Genomic DNA, 14,150 nt, shown 5'->3' on the forward strand with positions numbered 1-14,150 from the left:
GAAGTTTTCTAAATATTAAAATTATTTATAATTTTAATTTACTCAAGAAATTTTTGATCCGAAAATAATTTATAACCTGAAAAATTAATTTATTAGGTTATAAATAATAAAAGTTAATAAGGTTATAGAAAATAATTCTTCCAAACATTCACGAGACATTGTTCTCACACACGTTTAGGTCGGCCTGCGCAGTCTGACACTGCGCCAGGAAAATCAAATGGTTTTTCAATTCTACTCCGGTGGTCGGTACAGTTCGCCAAAACTGTTAAATTTTCCCCCATAAACTACCAAGAATTATAAAGGTCAGGCATGCATGGTTACTCCTTTGAGGATTGACCTAACGAGTATGGGCGATTCTACTCAGGTGGTCGGTACAGTTCACCGAAACTGTTAAATTTTCCCCCACACACTTCCAGAAATTACTCAAAATCAGGCATGCATGTTTGTTAAGTTATGGCAACGCAACACTTTGGGCGATCTGCCAAGGGGATGCCTTCCGGGAGGTCTTTGTAGGGAAACTGGTCCCTATTTAGGTGAAAGGCGCTATACACGATGGGTTAATCCTCAAAGGAGTAACCCATCGTGTATAGCCGCCTTTCACCTAAATAGGGACCAGTTTCCCTTACAAAGACCTCCCGGAAGGCATCCCCTAGGCAGATCGTCCAAAGTGTTGCGTTGCCATAACTTAACAAACCAACAATAAAACGATAGTAGTATAAGAAACAAAATATTAAATTCGAAGCCAAACACTCAAAAGTTTTTTAATAATATAGCTACAAAAATTTGCCGGAACAAAAATTTTACTTCGTAAAAAAAAAGAGGATGTATAAGTAACCTTATTTAAACTGCACTACTCTGCGCGTGAGAGTGGGTAATAAACTTGTATTAAACCAATCGAAAATTCCAGCCCTAGAAAACATTGAAATCCAAATAGTAAAACTGTACTATTTGGATTTCCATGGTCTGGCTTATAATATATAACACCACTTAACACTGGTTTGTGTTTTACCAACGTGCTGACTGAGTGGAATTTTCCGGGTTTCCATCACATTTTTAACACCTAAATAGAGTCCAGTTTCCCATAAAAGTCCCTCCGGGAGGCACCATTTTGCAAATCGGTCTTGTTTTGCTTTGTCTAAACCCAAGCCACCCAATTCCAAATAGGCTTATAGCCCCTGCACATAATTTAGCTTAAGAGAAAACTAGGCGCACAGTTTGTCAAAGTAGTTCAGTGTAAGGATTGTTAAAATAAATTTACTCTTACAAAATATCTTTGCTTTATGAAATTCTTAATCGTAAATAGTGAAGAAGTAGGAAAAAGTAAATTTCTGAAATGTTCTAGCTTGTGGTACCTGTGTAAACATGGCACACAATTGTGAATTCTCGCATCAATACTTATTAAAATCTTTGATAGTTCTCCGCCATGTATGTAAGATATCAATATTCATTAATAATAAAAATTACAATATAATAAATTCAATTTTTATCGGTGGCAGTGGTTCTCAACTGGTGTGCAGCAACAAACAAGCTGATGTGCCATAAAATTTCAAAAAATAATTTTTAAAATGCTAATTATTTTTCTACGTTTAACATTAAAAAAATAATTATAGTACTGTATATAAATAAATGTAAATTTTTGTTTATACATGCAAGGACCTTTTTGATTTGTATAATCGAAAATGATTATTCAGTAACTGTAAATCAGAAATATATTCTTAAATTTTAGAATAAAAATAAATTATAATTATCGAATTTTTAATGAAAATTAAAAGGAAAAACTTTGTTACGTCATTCATTTTGGATTTCTCACACGTTTCCCAAGGAATTATCGTAAAATTCGCTTCTTCTGACAAAACAATATAAGCAGCTTCGGGATCAGCAAAAAAGTTAAATTCTGCAGCAGTTGTAACATTTCCGATGGCTAAAAGACATTAATTTATATACGATATAAATTAAATAAGCTATATAAATATAATATAAATTTGTGTACCATCTACGTTTCCTCCCAAAATGCATATCTCTTTCAAGTTAGCGAAGAAGGTCGGATCAATGCGTTGTGCCAGAGCTAGATTTGTCAAAGGGGCAATGGCAACGACACTAATCTCTTTCGGATACTCTTTAGCTAAACGTATCAGAGCATGAACGGCGTGTTCTTCTTTAATACCTATTGAAGATTTCGGAAATTCTGACGATTTATTACCGAATCCATCAACACCAAAGAAGTCTTCAGGGCACGGACGATCGATTAGAGGCCGATGACATCCGCGGAAAATGTCTAACTGAAAACAAAAAACCAAATTTAAAAAGAATAAATTTAACATAATTTCGTGCATTTATTAATCTCACCTGCTTTATATCGCATGCCTCGCATACTCGCAACACATTATCGCATACATTATCCACAATCGTATTACCGTGGCAACATGTAACTGCCAAAACTTCACATAGATCGCTCCTGCTAAAAGCTAGCATCAGTGCCAAAGCATCGTCTACTCCGCAATCTGTATCTATAACGATTTTTGCTCTCGCCATTTTTCTTCTACCTTGGTGAAAGATCTACTGTAAACTACGACCTAAATCAATAACATGACATCATCAAATTACACCTATTATATAAGTTTTTGCATTTAAAATTTTTTAAAGCTTACTTAAACGGATAACAGCACTTACTTTATTTTTAAAATTGCATTTTTCATCATGATTGGACGTAATTAAGAGTGATTATATAAAATTTTTACTATTCATTTCACGATTGTAAACATTGAATTAATCAATAATGCTATAAAATTTCAGAATGCAAATTACGAGTTTATAATAAAATTGTAGCTTCCTATCACGAAAAATTACAGATTTTATTTATTCTAAATATCACTTTTGGTAGCTGTTATTATGATCTATGTATATATGTCTCTTTAATCCGAAATTAAGTTCGATAGACTATTATTACAGCTTTCAGGTTAGACACTTCTTTTATTGTTTCCACATATGCATTTCGGACTTATATAAATGCTAAGCCCCTCTTCAGTGCAATACTACAAATTATTAAAAAAACACAATTAGTAACATGACAAAATTTCTCGCGTGTAGTTCATATTTACTGACATAAAACTATCATACTTAAAAATTGTCACACTTATATGATACATATGGTTCTGTCTTCTAAAATCACAGTGTATAACGGATAATAATGGAAAGATTTTTAATACAGCCATTAAAATCACCACAAATACATTTTCCAAACATTTATACGGACAACCTAATATATTAATAATTTAATCATTTTTTACTCCATAATATCTCATATTCCAATAAAATAAACAATATAATACGATACATACTCACTTTTATATTTTTCTATGTGCTCATAAAATCTTATATAAGTACAACTTTTAAAGAATGTGTATTTTCTACAATATAACTTTGCAGTAACTGTAATTATATGCAGTATAGTAATATTAAAAACATTTTTAAGAGGATACATACGTAATTTCACAATATATTTCCAATTATTTTCTGATACAACACTGTATGATAAATGCATTACAATCAGTTTTTTCCATTAGAGCCACCTATTATATTGTACCACTGTTGATCTATTTGCTTACTATTTGATATAATGATTAAATTATCATCTTTAAATTTTATAATCTCAATATGTTCCTTAAATTTACGTTTATACATATCTTTTTCCGAATGAATTATTTTTATGTTATTTCTATCTATTTGAGAATTACTATTTTTTATATGGTTGAACCATTATTGTATTTTAATCTAATTGCTGCTTCGTGTTCTTTGATTCTTAATTCTAANTCAAAAAAATCGAGGAAAAAGAAATCGAGAGGATCCAAGAAAAGGAAATCGTCTAAGAAAAAGAAATCAAAGAAAAAGAAGGTATCAATGGAATCTAAGAAAAGGAAATCGTCTAAGAAAAAGAAATCAAAGAAAAAGAAGGTATCAATGGAATCTATCAAAATTCAACCGGAAGAAAATTGTTAGGCTTAACATCGACGAAAATTCAACGCAAAGCGACACGCAACGGAGAAAAATTTCGACATCGGATACGTTAAACTATTATTTCGTACGTAAATCAGTTATCCGAAATATCAGTTATCCGGACAACCCCAGTCCCCAATTGATTCGGAAAATCGACGCTCTACTGTATAAATTTTTTCCAGATGTTAACCAAACCTTTCGCTTTGATAATAGTGTAGAGGCACGTCCTTCTTCTGTATCTTTCTTCTGTTCTTTGATAATCTGAATTCTCTACCTAGAGATTCGTTACTTTTATATTCTAGTCCAAACATTAATGAAACCAATAAAATGCAAAAGAATTTAACATAAAGATCTAAAAGTAAGAATTTAAATAAATAAATAAATAAGTAAATAAATAAATAAATAAATAAATAATAGCAAAACATTAGAAGATAGTCGACCAGGGAATAACATTGAGCATCGAATTGCAGCATTCGAGGAATATGCGCTAGAAGGGCGGGGTTCCAATTAGCAAAATAGGTGAAAAAATTCGAAAAAAATGTAATCTTTTCTCAAATGATNTATATGCAAATTTTATAAGATCAATTAGTGTTTTATCAATTTGCAGTTGTATTAGGCTGTTTTCTATTGATTTCCACTTTATATTTGGATACATATTTTTTACATCTAAACTAACTAATGTATCTGATCTTTCTTTTTTTATTTTTTGGATATTATTTATGACTTCATCAGCATTTCTTATGCTATTGTTAGAACCTTTAATGTTTTCTAATTGATTTTTAACATAATTTTCTAGATTGTAAATTACAGAGTATCTAAAATCAACGATTGGTCTGTATTTCTCTTCTTTTTTGTGTGTTTTTAACCTTATTTGTAATTTTGGAGTTCTGTTATTTTTAAAATTAAATATGTAATTTTTATCAGTTTCATTTATTTTATTCTTCAAATGTGTGTCTTTTATTATTTTAGTTAAATCTTTTTTTATTTTTTCATATGGATTTATATTTAGTTTGACATATTGATCATTATCAATTTGTTCTACAGTTTTATTCTTTAAATTATCACTATCAATTATTATTAGTTGTTTAGTTTTATCTGCTTTGATTATTGAAAGGTTGTTGGTTTTCAAAAAGGTATTAGTTCTATTTATTCTTTCTTTATATTTATTTACTTTAAATTTATTTTTTCGATGANTCCCGAGCATCGTTAGATCCATAGTACCGCGCCAAACGATCCACATGAACAATCTTAGGTGCAGTTCTCGACCTCTTCTGTATTCGGTAGGTGACATCATTAGTTCTAGTCACGACACGATATGGCCTGTCCCACTTCGGCTGTAATTTATAAAAATTCTCCTTGCTGCGCGCAGGGTTATGTAACCACACTAGGGAACCCTCTTCGAAGCCTTGATTGTTCACCTTCCAGTCATATCGGGTCTTCATCTTTTCAGACATTTGTTGACCTGACTGTCTGATGTGGTCATATACGTCATTCATCTTATGACGTAAATCGTCCGCATAGTCGATCATGCTATGTGGACTATCAGGTGGGGTACCGGTGATTAACTCTGCGGGCAATCGTAGTTCTCTTCNGGTCTTCATCTTTTCAGACATTTGTTGACCTGACTGTCTGATGTGGTCATATACGTCATTCATCTTATGACGTAAATCGTCCGCATAGTCGATCATGCTATGTGGACTATCAGGTGGGGTACCGGTGATTAACTCTGCGGGCAATCGTAGTTCTCTTCCAAAGTTTGAAAAGGCTGGCGTCACAGACGTACTTTCATGGAACGCGCTTCGTTATGCCAACAAAAATGGTTGAATATGTTTGTCCCAGTCTCTTTGCTGAGTCTCTATGACTTTTGCCAGGTACCTTTCCAACGTCTGATTAAATCGTTCCACCATCCCGCCGGATTGTGGATGATACGAGGTGGTTCTGGTTTTATGTGTACCCATCACCCAGCATGTCTTCCGAAATATTTGGGATTCGAAAGTCCTGTCTTGATCACTGTGAATCTCTAAGGATACTCCAAACCGACAGAATACTTCGTGGACTAATTTATCGGCCACAGTTACCGCTTCTTGGTTAAAAATGGCGAAGACCTCTGGCCATTTAGTAAAGTAGTCCATGACCACCATGAAGTACCGGTTTCTATCTTCACTTTCAGGAAACGGTCCCGCAACATCTAACGCTATTCGTTCCCATGGGGCTCCAACATTGTACACCCTTAACGCACCTCTACTGCGAGTTTGAGGTCCCTTCACGGCCGCGCAACTGGTACATCTGCGACACCATTCTTCCACATCATCACGACAGTGGATCCAATAAAATCTCTCGCGGATCTTCAGTAAGGTTCTCTTCACCCCCATATGGCCTCCGGAGCAGCCGTCGTGGTACAGTTTTAGGACCTCTGGAACTTTTCCTTTGGGAACAACCATTTGCAGATGGTAGCTGNAAATCTTTTTTTATTTTTTTATATGGATTTTTATTTAGTTTGACATATTGATCATTATCAATTTGTTCTACAGTTTTATTCTTTAAATTATCACTATCAATTATTATCAGTATTTTGTAGTATTGCACTGAAGAGGGCTTAGCATTTATATAAGTCCGAAATGCATATGTGGAAACAATAAAAGAAGTGTCTAACCTGAAAGCTGTAATGATAGTCTACCGAACTTAATTTCGGATTAAAGAGACATACATATATAGAATTTATTTCATTTTCTAGGATATTGTGGATAATTAAATTTAAAAAAGTTAATAAATAGATAATATTTAATATACTTACTGCAACAATTTCAGTTTGGCAATTATCTAGGTGCAGATTTAGTGTAAAAACATGTACTGTATAACTGAAAGCAGGGGAAACTTGTTAAATTTATCTACTTTACTGTTTAAACTTTAAAAATTTATCCTTGTTCAGAGATAGATAAACATTTATATAATGATTTCTTTCGATAATTTATGATACTATGGCACTGACTAGTTGAGATTAGTCACGTTCTTAAGTATTAATGATAAGATAAATTTTGTTAGTAGACCTAAATTATATAATGAACCTCCTTTCGTACACGATGTAGAACAATTTAAAACCTTTTATAAGCCACGATTTAAATATTAATTAAAATAAAATAACGTTAAACATTATGTTAGCTTATTGTGCCAAGAAAGCAAGAATTAATGATTAATTAACCGTTTCGGCCAATTGTCCGCCATATTTCAGTATACAGAGTATGGCGAACCTATGGCACGCGGGTTCAAAAATGTAGCAACCTTTTTGAACCCGCGTGAGTGGAGTCTATTTAAGAGAACTTCTAGAGTGCATATAGCTTTCGTTTCAGACGGATCTGTCTGTAAGATTCTTCTGGTGATCCGACTCAAATCTTCAAAAATTTTCATAATCGTTCGCTTGTCGGAGTCCATCACTAATCAGTCGAACGCGCTATTATGATTAGTGATGGACTTCTACGGGTTCTATTGTGCTATTGTGGGAACGCGATAGAATCCATAATGAACACGAATAAAAATCTTCTCTGCGCGCACGGGCTTAAAGACGGATAAAAAAAAACCTGTATTTTCATTTTTAAATATCTATTAGATTTTAATTCTTTGTAATGATTTTTATAAAATAATTTTTGGTTTATCACTTGTTTTCAAGTTATTTAACCATTACGTGAGCTGGTGGCAAATTATACACCAATGATCAACATGGTACAATTGTACCACAATGCATTGTGTACTGAAAATAGTGTTTTATGGTACATGATGCGTGCTTAATACTGTGGTGGCTGTAAATATTTTCATAATCCTATTAATAGCTGAAATTATAATGGATTAGTACTTTTTATTGCGGGTACTCTAAAGAAAAGTAAAGCTTAAATTCCCCCAGAAATGTTAGCTAAAATGTCACGTGAGCCAATTTCACTTCTGCTTAGATTTAGTGAACAGAAGGTGATTGCTCTTTCGTTACCAAAAAATGAAAAGTGTTATTATTTCAACAATGCATTAAAGAAGTGGAGTAAATGGTTCAAAATAAAATGAAAATAATACTTTATTTATGCTTTATTAATAAAATAAAAGGCGAAGTAGACAACATGGATAAAAAATGATTCCTTTCGATAAATAATGATTCTATGCAACAAAACGGGATTGATAGATTCCCATTGGCTGTTTTATAATATGGTAGAATAGCTAGACTTGTAGCATACATTATTTATTTAGAGAACAATCCGGAAAATACAAAGCGCAAAGATAGCTGGTGGATCTTCTTGTGGAAAGTCCACAGGCTATCTGTGCAAGAAACTGGCAATGCTTTCCATTCAAGAACGGCCAATATTTTGGTACCAGATCCGGTGTAGAATGAAGACCTCTGACGTTTGTTCCAATTAGCAATAACACAAACAAACGTCTAGAGATCACACTTGTTATGTATGCCGATCAACCAAAACCTACCGAAAAACACGAAAAGTATGTTGTTTGGACAATCAACCTATACGCTCCTAACACTCAAATTCTGTTATCCAATGTTGGTCTTGCACTGTTTAATTTATTTTCGTAGCAATAAATGTATCTATAAATTTTATAACTATGTGGTTTAAGTTTCAAGTGACGAAAACAACTTATTTTAAGCATTAATAATAATTTATTACAAAACTTTAATTGGAAACTAGTCACATCTAAAACTCCAAAGTACAAATTTAGCGACATCTAAAGTGTATCAATGCATACAAATATAAAATTAAAATTTATAAGTTCTACATTAAAGATACATTCGTTTAATTTTCTATGATTTAAAACAAATTTAGAGTTAAACAAATGACATTTACGGATATAATTATTACAGAAAATTTTATGGATGCTACTCCACTTGCATATTCAATTTTATTGGGACTTGTTAACATATGCGACACATCTTTCCAACTTCCGTTATGTGCGGATGGTTTAATATCTAAAATATGACAGATAATTGAATAGATATTAACAGAATCTAAATTATTTATGACATAATTCTGCTTGAAGTATGGTCCAACGGCATAAAATATCGCGCGAAGATCCATTAAACGTGGATTATATCCGTCGGAAATAATAAACTGTGTGGCGGGACTATAATATTGGTAAAACTGAAAGAATATAAATTATTCAATATTTTTTTAAGAAAAAGTTTAAGAAATGAAACGATACTTACCGATTTTATATAATATCTTTCATCGGCTACAACGAGTAATGGCGGACATCTTTTATGTTTCTTTATATGAAACTCTTCCGGAATGTGTTCTTTCTTGTATGTTATTAATTTTGGATAAGCTTTCAATAATTCGCGATAAATTTTTTCCGTTTGATTTCGTTTTGGCCACAAACCTGCTGATCCTCCTTCGGTTCTTCCTGTATAAATAACATCCCTTACATTCACGTAATCTGAAAGTTTGATTACATGATTGGAACTGGTCGATACATTTACAGATCCTTTATCACTTACTATAATAATGTTAACTTCGTTTAAAAGGAAATCCGTGGTTAAACGGTAAAATAGATACGATAAAGCTTCGTCAATTAGCTTGGCCTTCCTTTCTGCAATCGCTAAGTAAGGGTATCGATATAAGCTGTTCATGTGCATCAATACGAGATCAGCTTCCTCGTCTCCTAACCACTCCACTATTGTATCGATCTCGTCTTTAAAAGGGGTAGTCCAGCTTTGCGATAAGAAACTATCGGGATAAATTCCATGAATTTTAATATTAGATCCGGGCCAATTATACACGTTAACTTTCTTTCCTTGTTTTTTGGCAGTAACCCAAATGGGTTCTCCTTCCTCCCACCATTTTGGATCTTTCCTTGAAGTATACGAGAAAGTTTTGTTGAATTCTGGATCCCACATGGAATCCGAAATAATTCCGTGATTTTCTGGATAAAGACCTATATTAATTACAGAAAATAATTTTACTAGCAAAGTAAATTCTGGAATAGTTTACGTAACGTTTGCTATTGAAAACCATGTGCCTATTGCCTATAATTTAATCTTTAAAATATCAAAATTTATACGTAATTTAACTTATAAACAAAATATTCAGGCACTCACCTGTAGCAATTGTATATAAGTTGGGCATAGATTTTGTAAAGAAGGATGGCTTCATACCCCATGTAGCGTGTACTCCATTCTCTGCCAAGAAATCGAAAGTTGTAAGATTGAATTTATGCACATAATCGAGATGAATATTAGAAATGGCTAACAACAAAACTTTTTGTTTAGCCGAGCAAAATGCAGATATTATAAGAAAAATTAAATATGTGAGCAACATATTACTTCCTGCGATAGAATGCAGAAGTACAGTACATCTACATAATATTTATTCAGCAGCAGCGACATTGGTTAACATTCTATGCATATAATAATAAAAAAACTATTTATAAAATAAATTCTGGAGATATCTATTCCTAAATTTATTTATTTTATAATTACCCATGACAATTAATTAACAATCATAATTTTGTCTATTCAGTTTATTAATGTAGTAATATATAATTTATATAATTATATAATTTGTAATATTACAGATAACAAAAATAATTTAGTTCATTAACAACTGTTAATTATTTAACACAGTGATTCTTATTCTGTGCCCGCGCCCTCTTAAATTTTTAAAATGCTTGATCATGCACAGTGCTCACTTCCACTGAAAAAATTCACTAAAATTTTTTAATTTAAGAGTTGGTTTTCATTTTTTACTCTTTCTTCGCGTAGTCACTAAGCGGGCATGTTTATTATATCCATTACGTGTTCGGCTAGGCTCACAATATGGCCTTGAAAAGCCGCCATAATATTTTCCATTAACGTAGTGTCATAAATAGATTATTTCCTGAGAAGTTTTAGTTTTATATAATATTCAGCTCTTAAATTTTTTATAATGACTGCTTAACAATACAATCATAATAAAATATTTATACAGGCCATAAAAGTGGGCATTGTTAAACGAAAGATCGTTAAAGAGAGGCCCACTGCAATATGTATTGCAATATGACAGATGAATAGCCGAGGCTATTAAGGTGTAGTCAACTGCTCTGGAGAAGAGTAAACCTTAAGAATTTTTCTATAGATGATCTAAGTCGGATATGTCGGGCTCCGCCCCTCCTTACTCCATTGTAGGCCTGGCCGAATCCATGATGAGTATTGAAAAAATATTCATTATATCTTTTCTAAATTTTAATTTATTTCTTTTTAAATTACATAATAATTTTTAAAATAGACTTATAAATAATTAACATTTTTCTATATCAGGCACCAACTGCAAGGAGTCAGAACTCGTTCGGTCCTTTAATAATATTTTAATTAATGCAGGCCTCCAAATTTGAAGGAAGTTAATTGTTATCCTTCATCCTGAAAAATATATATCAATATTATAAAGAAAATAATTGTTTATAATACAGTAGAGCGTCGTTTATCCGAATCAATTGGGGACTGGGGTTGTTCGGATAACTTATTTTTCGTATAACCGATCATGTACGAAAAAATATATTAACCCATCCCGTGTTGAAATTTTTCTCCTTTGCGTGTCGCTTCGCGTTGAATTTTCGTCGATGTTAAGCCTAACGTAAACTTTTTAAAAAAATAATCGTCGCTATTGTATCGTTAAAAATGATTTCTTTATGTTTTACAAATTAAATAAATACATTGAAAAATATAAAAACAAATAAAAATTATACTTTAGGCCGACTGGAATTCTTTCGGATAACCGACGTTTCGGATAAACGACGCTCTACTGTAATCTATTTTTAACATTACACTACTGTTTAGTATTAATAAATTTAATCATATTCTTAATTTAATAAAAAAAATATATGTTATCTATGTGAAGACCACCATTTCCCCCCACCAAAAATTGTTGTTACTATATATATATATATGTGTGTATGTATTTGTGAATTTGTTATTTACGTATTTACGTTATCTGTAATAATCTTAGTTTAGTCACTTTACTGTCACTTTTATTAATTAGTTAGAGATTTTATTGTATTTAAACTTTGTGTATATTTTATATCCTTTTTCTTCTTTTGAACCCACATCTTGAAGATACCGAGATTGTTTATACGTGGACCGAAGTCGTAAGAGGAAATTTGCCTATTTTTCCGATTCTAGGGACTTCCCTATAGAAATTTCCAATAATATCAACTTAGAATGATTTAGAGAAACAATTTAGAATAAGAAGTTTATTAATTAACGGTAATAAATCTCACAACATGCGAGGAAAAGGATGAGAGGACAATTAAGTAATTAAATAAATTTGTAAAAGAATAAAACTTAAAAAAAGTGGGAAAAACATCACTTCCTGCACCCCGCCGATTATAGCGGCGATCGAATATCGTTTCAACGCACAACAGTAACCAAAATAATCGATAAATAATGATGGGATTTGTCTGTGATGACATCCGTGGAGTTTGGCGCTATCACTATATGAAGTCAAGTAAGAGTTAAACGGTTTTGCTACTGTAATGACTCAGCTCAAAAGTCAAACCAATACTATAGTAAACCATACGATAACTCTCCTGCGCTGAAAAGCGTATAAAAGAGGCACAAATCCAGGCACCGACAGAGCTCCTCGGCAGACAACGGTAGAAAGCACCGGCCTCTCCAGACTCTCAACGAACCAGTGATGACATTCGAAATATTTAACAAAGGGTTCGCTAACAGAAAATTTTTCCTTAACAATTTTTTTTTCGCTCAAATGGTGCATCGGAAGCCTCTAGTTTAGTAGTGTTACAGAGTATAATACGTATATTTTAATATTTTTAAAAGAATCAAACCGTTGAGAAATGTTACATGTGTTTAACAAGGTTCTGAAAACTTTGAAAATGTTAACAACGGGTTCGGCCGAACCTGTGCGAACCCGCTGAATATCACCACTGCAACGAACCATCTCATACAAGGAAGGCATCAACGGCGGACATCAACAGTAGACATAAGTAGACCCATCCCGCCATAATCGCAAGGAAATTTCGACTAGAAGCGAACGCCATTTACCGGTGGACATCAGTGAAGGACCAAGCAAAAGGGAAGAAGGAACTAGATCAGGAGACTGACTGGACTTACAAGAGAAGATGGCTCTCTTTTTCCTGGTATATTGTAGTTCGGATACCCCCTGTTATGCACCCCCTCGTTTTATAGATAGAAATAGGCAGATTTTTTGAATCGGATTTTAAGAATGTTGTCCGGAACTTAATTTTCAATAATAAACTCTTGTTATTTGTATTTGACTTTGCATTCATCCTCCTGAGAGGCTCATTCCTGGACTTTGGAGTGACTTTTACCCTCGCGCCTTAACTATCTGGTTATGTATGAATCAGTGGTGTGTCCGACAAAACACACCTGGTGGCATGACCCTACCCTAAACTAACGTAAACTAACTTTTGACGGCCCCTGGCCCCCAAATCTATCTGAAATTATTAGTGTCTTGCCCCTGTACATCATTCTTTCCCAGATAACAACAGAATCATGTCAGTCACCTATATAACTCCATTCAGAGGAAAAATTTTTGAATTGAGTTCACGTGATTTCCGGTCTAGAACGGAAGTACGAGTATAGTTAATTGGGCCACCTGCTCCTATGCTTTCCATATCTGATCTAGACATTTAGCTATCTTATTCCGTTTCGAAATTAAGGAAGGACAGACAGACAACAATGAAAATTTATAAATTTACAATTTTTTCAAATTGTAGCCCAATTAAATATAGAGTAGAGCGTCGATTTTCCGAAAGTCAATCATCCGAAACGTCAATCATCCAAAAGAATTCCAGTCGGAAAATTTAAATTTTGGCCAGTGCTGTGGCGCTTCAATCTTTGGATATGTCTTGGCCTACTCAAATATTTTACGTTTTTGATACTAAATTAACATCTGAAGTATAATTTTTTTTATTATTTTTATATTTTTCAATATATTTATTTTGTTTGTACAAAATAAAAAAATAATTTTTAACGATACAATAGTCTTTGTTAGGCTTAACATCGACGAAAATTCAACGCAAAGCGACACGCAACGGAGAAAAATTTCAACACGGGATAAATTAATATATTTTTTCGTACATAATTGGTTATCCGAAAAATAAGTTATCCGAACAACCCCAGTCCCCAATTGATTCGGATAAACGACGCTCTACTGTAT

The 14,150-nt window shown here is 32.8% G+C and overlaps 2 protein-coding genes across 4 annotated transcripts; both read right to left on the reverse strand.

The window, feature by feature from the left end:
* Positions 1 to 1,700: 1,700 nt before the first annotated feature.
* On the reverse strand, positions 1,701 to 6,869 carry LOC111639932 (probable uridine nucleosidase 1). Of its 2 annotated transcripts, XM_023385894.1 has the most exons (4): positions 6,788 to 6,869; positions 2,347 to 2,573; positions 1,991 to 2,279; positions 1,701 to 1,921 (listed from the first exon to the last, which is right to left on the reverse strand). In XM_023385894.1, the coding sequence occupies exons 2-4, from the start codon at positions 2,530 to 2,532 to the stop codon at positions 1,716 to 1,718; spliced, it is 681 nt and encodes a 226-aa protein (XP_023241662.1). In that variant the 5' UTR covers positions 2,533 to 2,573; positions 6,788 to 6,869; the 3' UTR covers positions 1,701 to 1,715. The 2 variants fall into 2 exon arrangements, with proteins under 2 accessions (XP_023241662.1, XP_023241661.1); XM_023385893.1 differs by lacking the exon at positions 6,788 to 6,869 and having other exon boundaries at positions 2,347 to 2,589.
* Positions 6,870 to 8,648: 1,779 nt separating this feature from the next.
* LOC111639931 (ectonucleotide pyrophosphatase/phosphodiesterase family member 5-like) lies at positions 8,649 to 11,373 on the reverse strand. 2 transcript variants are annotated; one of them, XM_023385892.1, is made up of 4 exons: positions 11,258 to 11,373; positions 10,076 to 10,156; positions 9,185 to 9,912; positions 8,649 to 9,119 (listed from the first exon to the last, which is right to left on the reverse strand). In XM_023385892.1, the coding sequence occupies exons 2-4, from the start codon at positions 10,128 to 10,130 to the stop codon at positions 8,790 to 8,792; spliced, it is 1,113 nt and encodes a 370-aa protein (XP_023241660.1). In that variant the 5' UTR covers positions 10,131 to 10,156; positions 11,258 to 11,373; the 3' UTR covers positions 8,649 to 8,789. The 2 variants fall into 2 exon arrangements, with proteins under 2 accessions (XP_023241660.1, XP_023241658.1); XM_023385890.1 differs by lacking the exon at positions 11,258 to 11,373 and having other exon boundaries at positions 10,076 to 10,320.
* Between the last annotated feature and the right edge of the window lie 2,777 nt (positions 11,374 to 14,150).

This window comes from Centruroides sculpturatus, unplaced genomic scaffold (genome assembly GCF_000671375.1).
Source record: "Centruroides sculpturatus isolate CEXI.00-Female unplaced genomic scaffold, Cexi_2.0 scaffold1304, whole genome shotgun sequence".
NCBI lineage: Eukaryota > Metazoa > Arthropoda > Arachnida > Scorpiones > Buthidae > Centruroides > Centruroides sculpturatus.

Excerpts from the sequence above, each read along its gene's own strand:
- LOC111639932 (XM_023385894.1), bottom strand. The coding sequence starts at position 2,532 with ATGGCGAGAGCAAAAATCGTTATAGATACAGATTGCGGAGTAGACGAT. Across the intron at positions 2,280-2,346 it reads AGGCATGCGATATAAAGCAG|TTAGACATTTTCCGCGGATG; the intron begins GTGAGATTAATA and ends TTTTGTTTTCAG. Across the intron at positions 1,922-1,990 it reads TTTGGGAGGAAACGTAGATG|CCATCGGAAATGTTACAACT; the intron begins GTACACAAATTT and ends AATGTCTTTTAG.
- LOC111639931 (XM_023385890.1), bottom strand. The coding sequence starts at position 10,295 with ATGTTGCTCACATATTTAATTTTTCTTATAATATCTGCATTTTGCTCG. Across the intron at positions 9,913-10,075 it reads CTTATATACAATTGCTACAG|GTCTTTATCCAGAAAATCAC; the intron begins GTGAGTGCCTGA and ends TAATTAATATAG. Across the intron at positions 9,120-9,184 it reads AAAGATATTATATAAAATCG|TTTTACCAATATTATAGTCC; the intron begins GTAAGTATCGTT and ends ATATTCTTTCAG.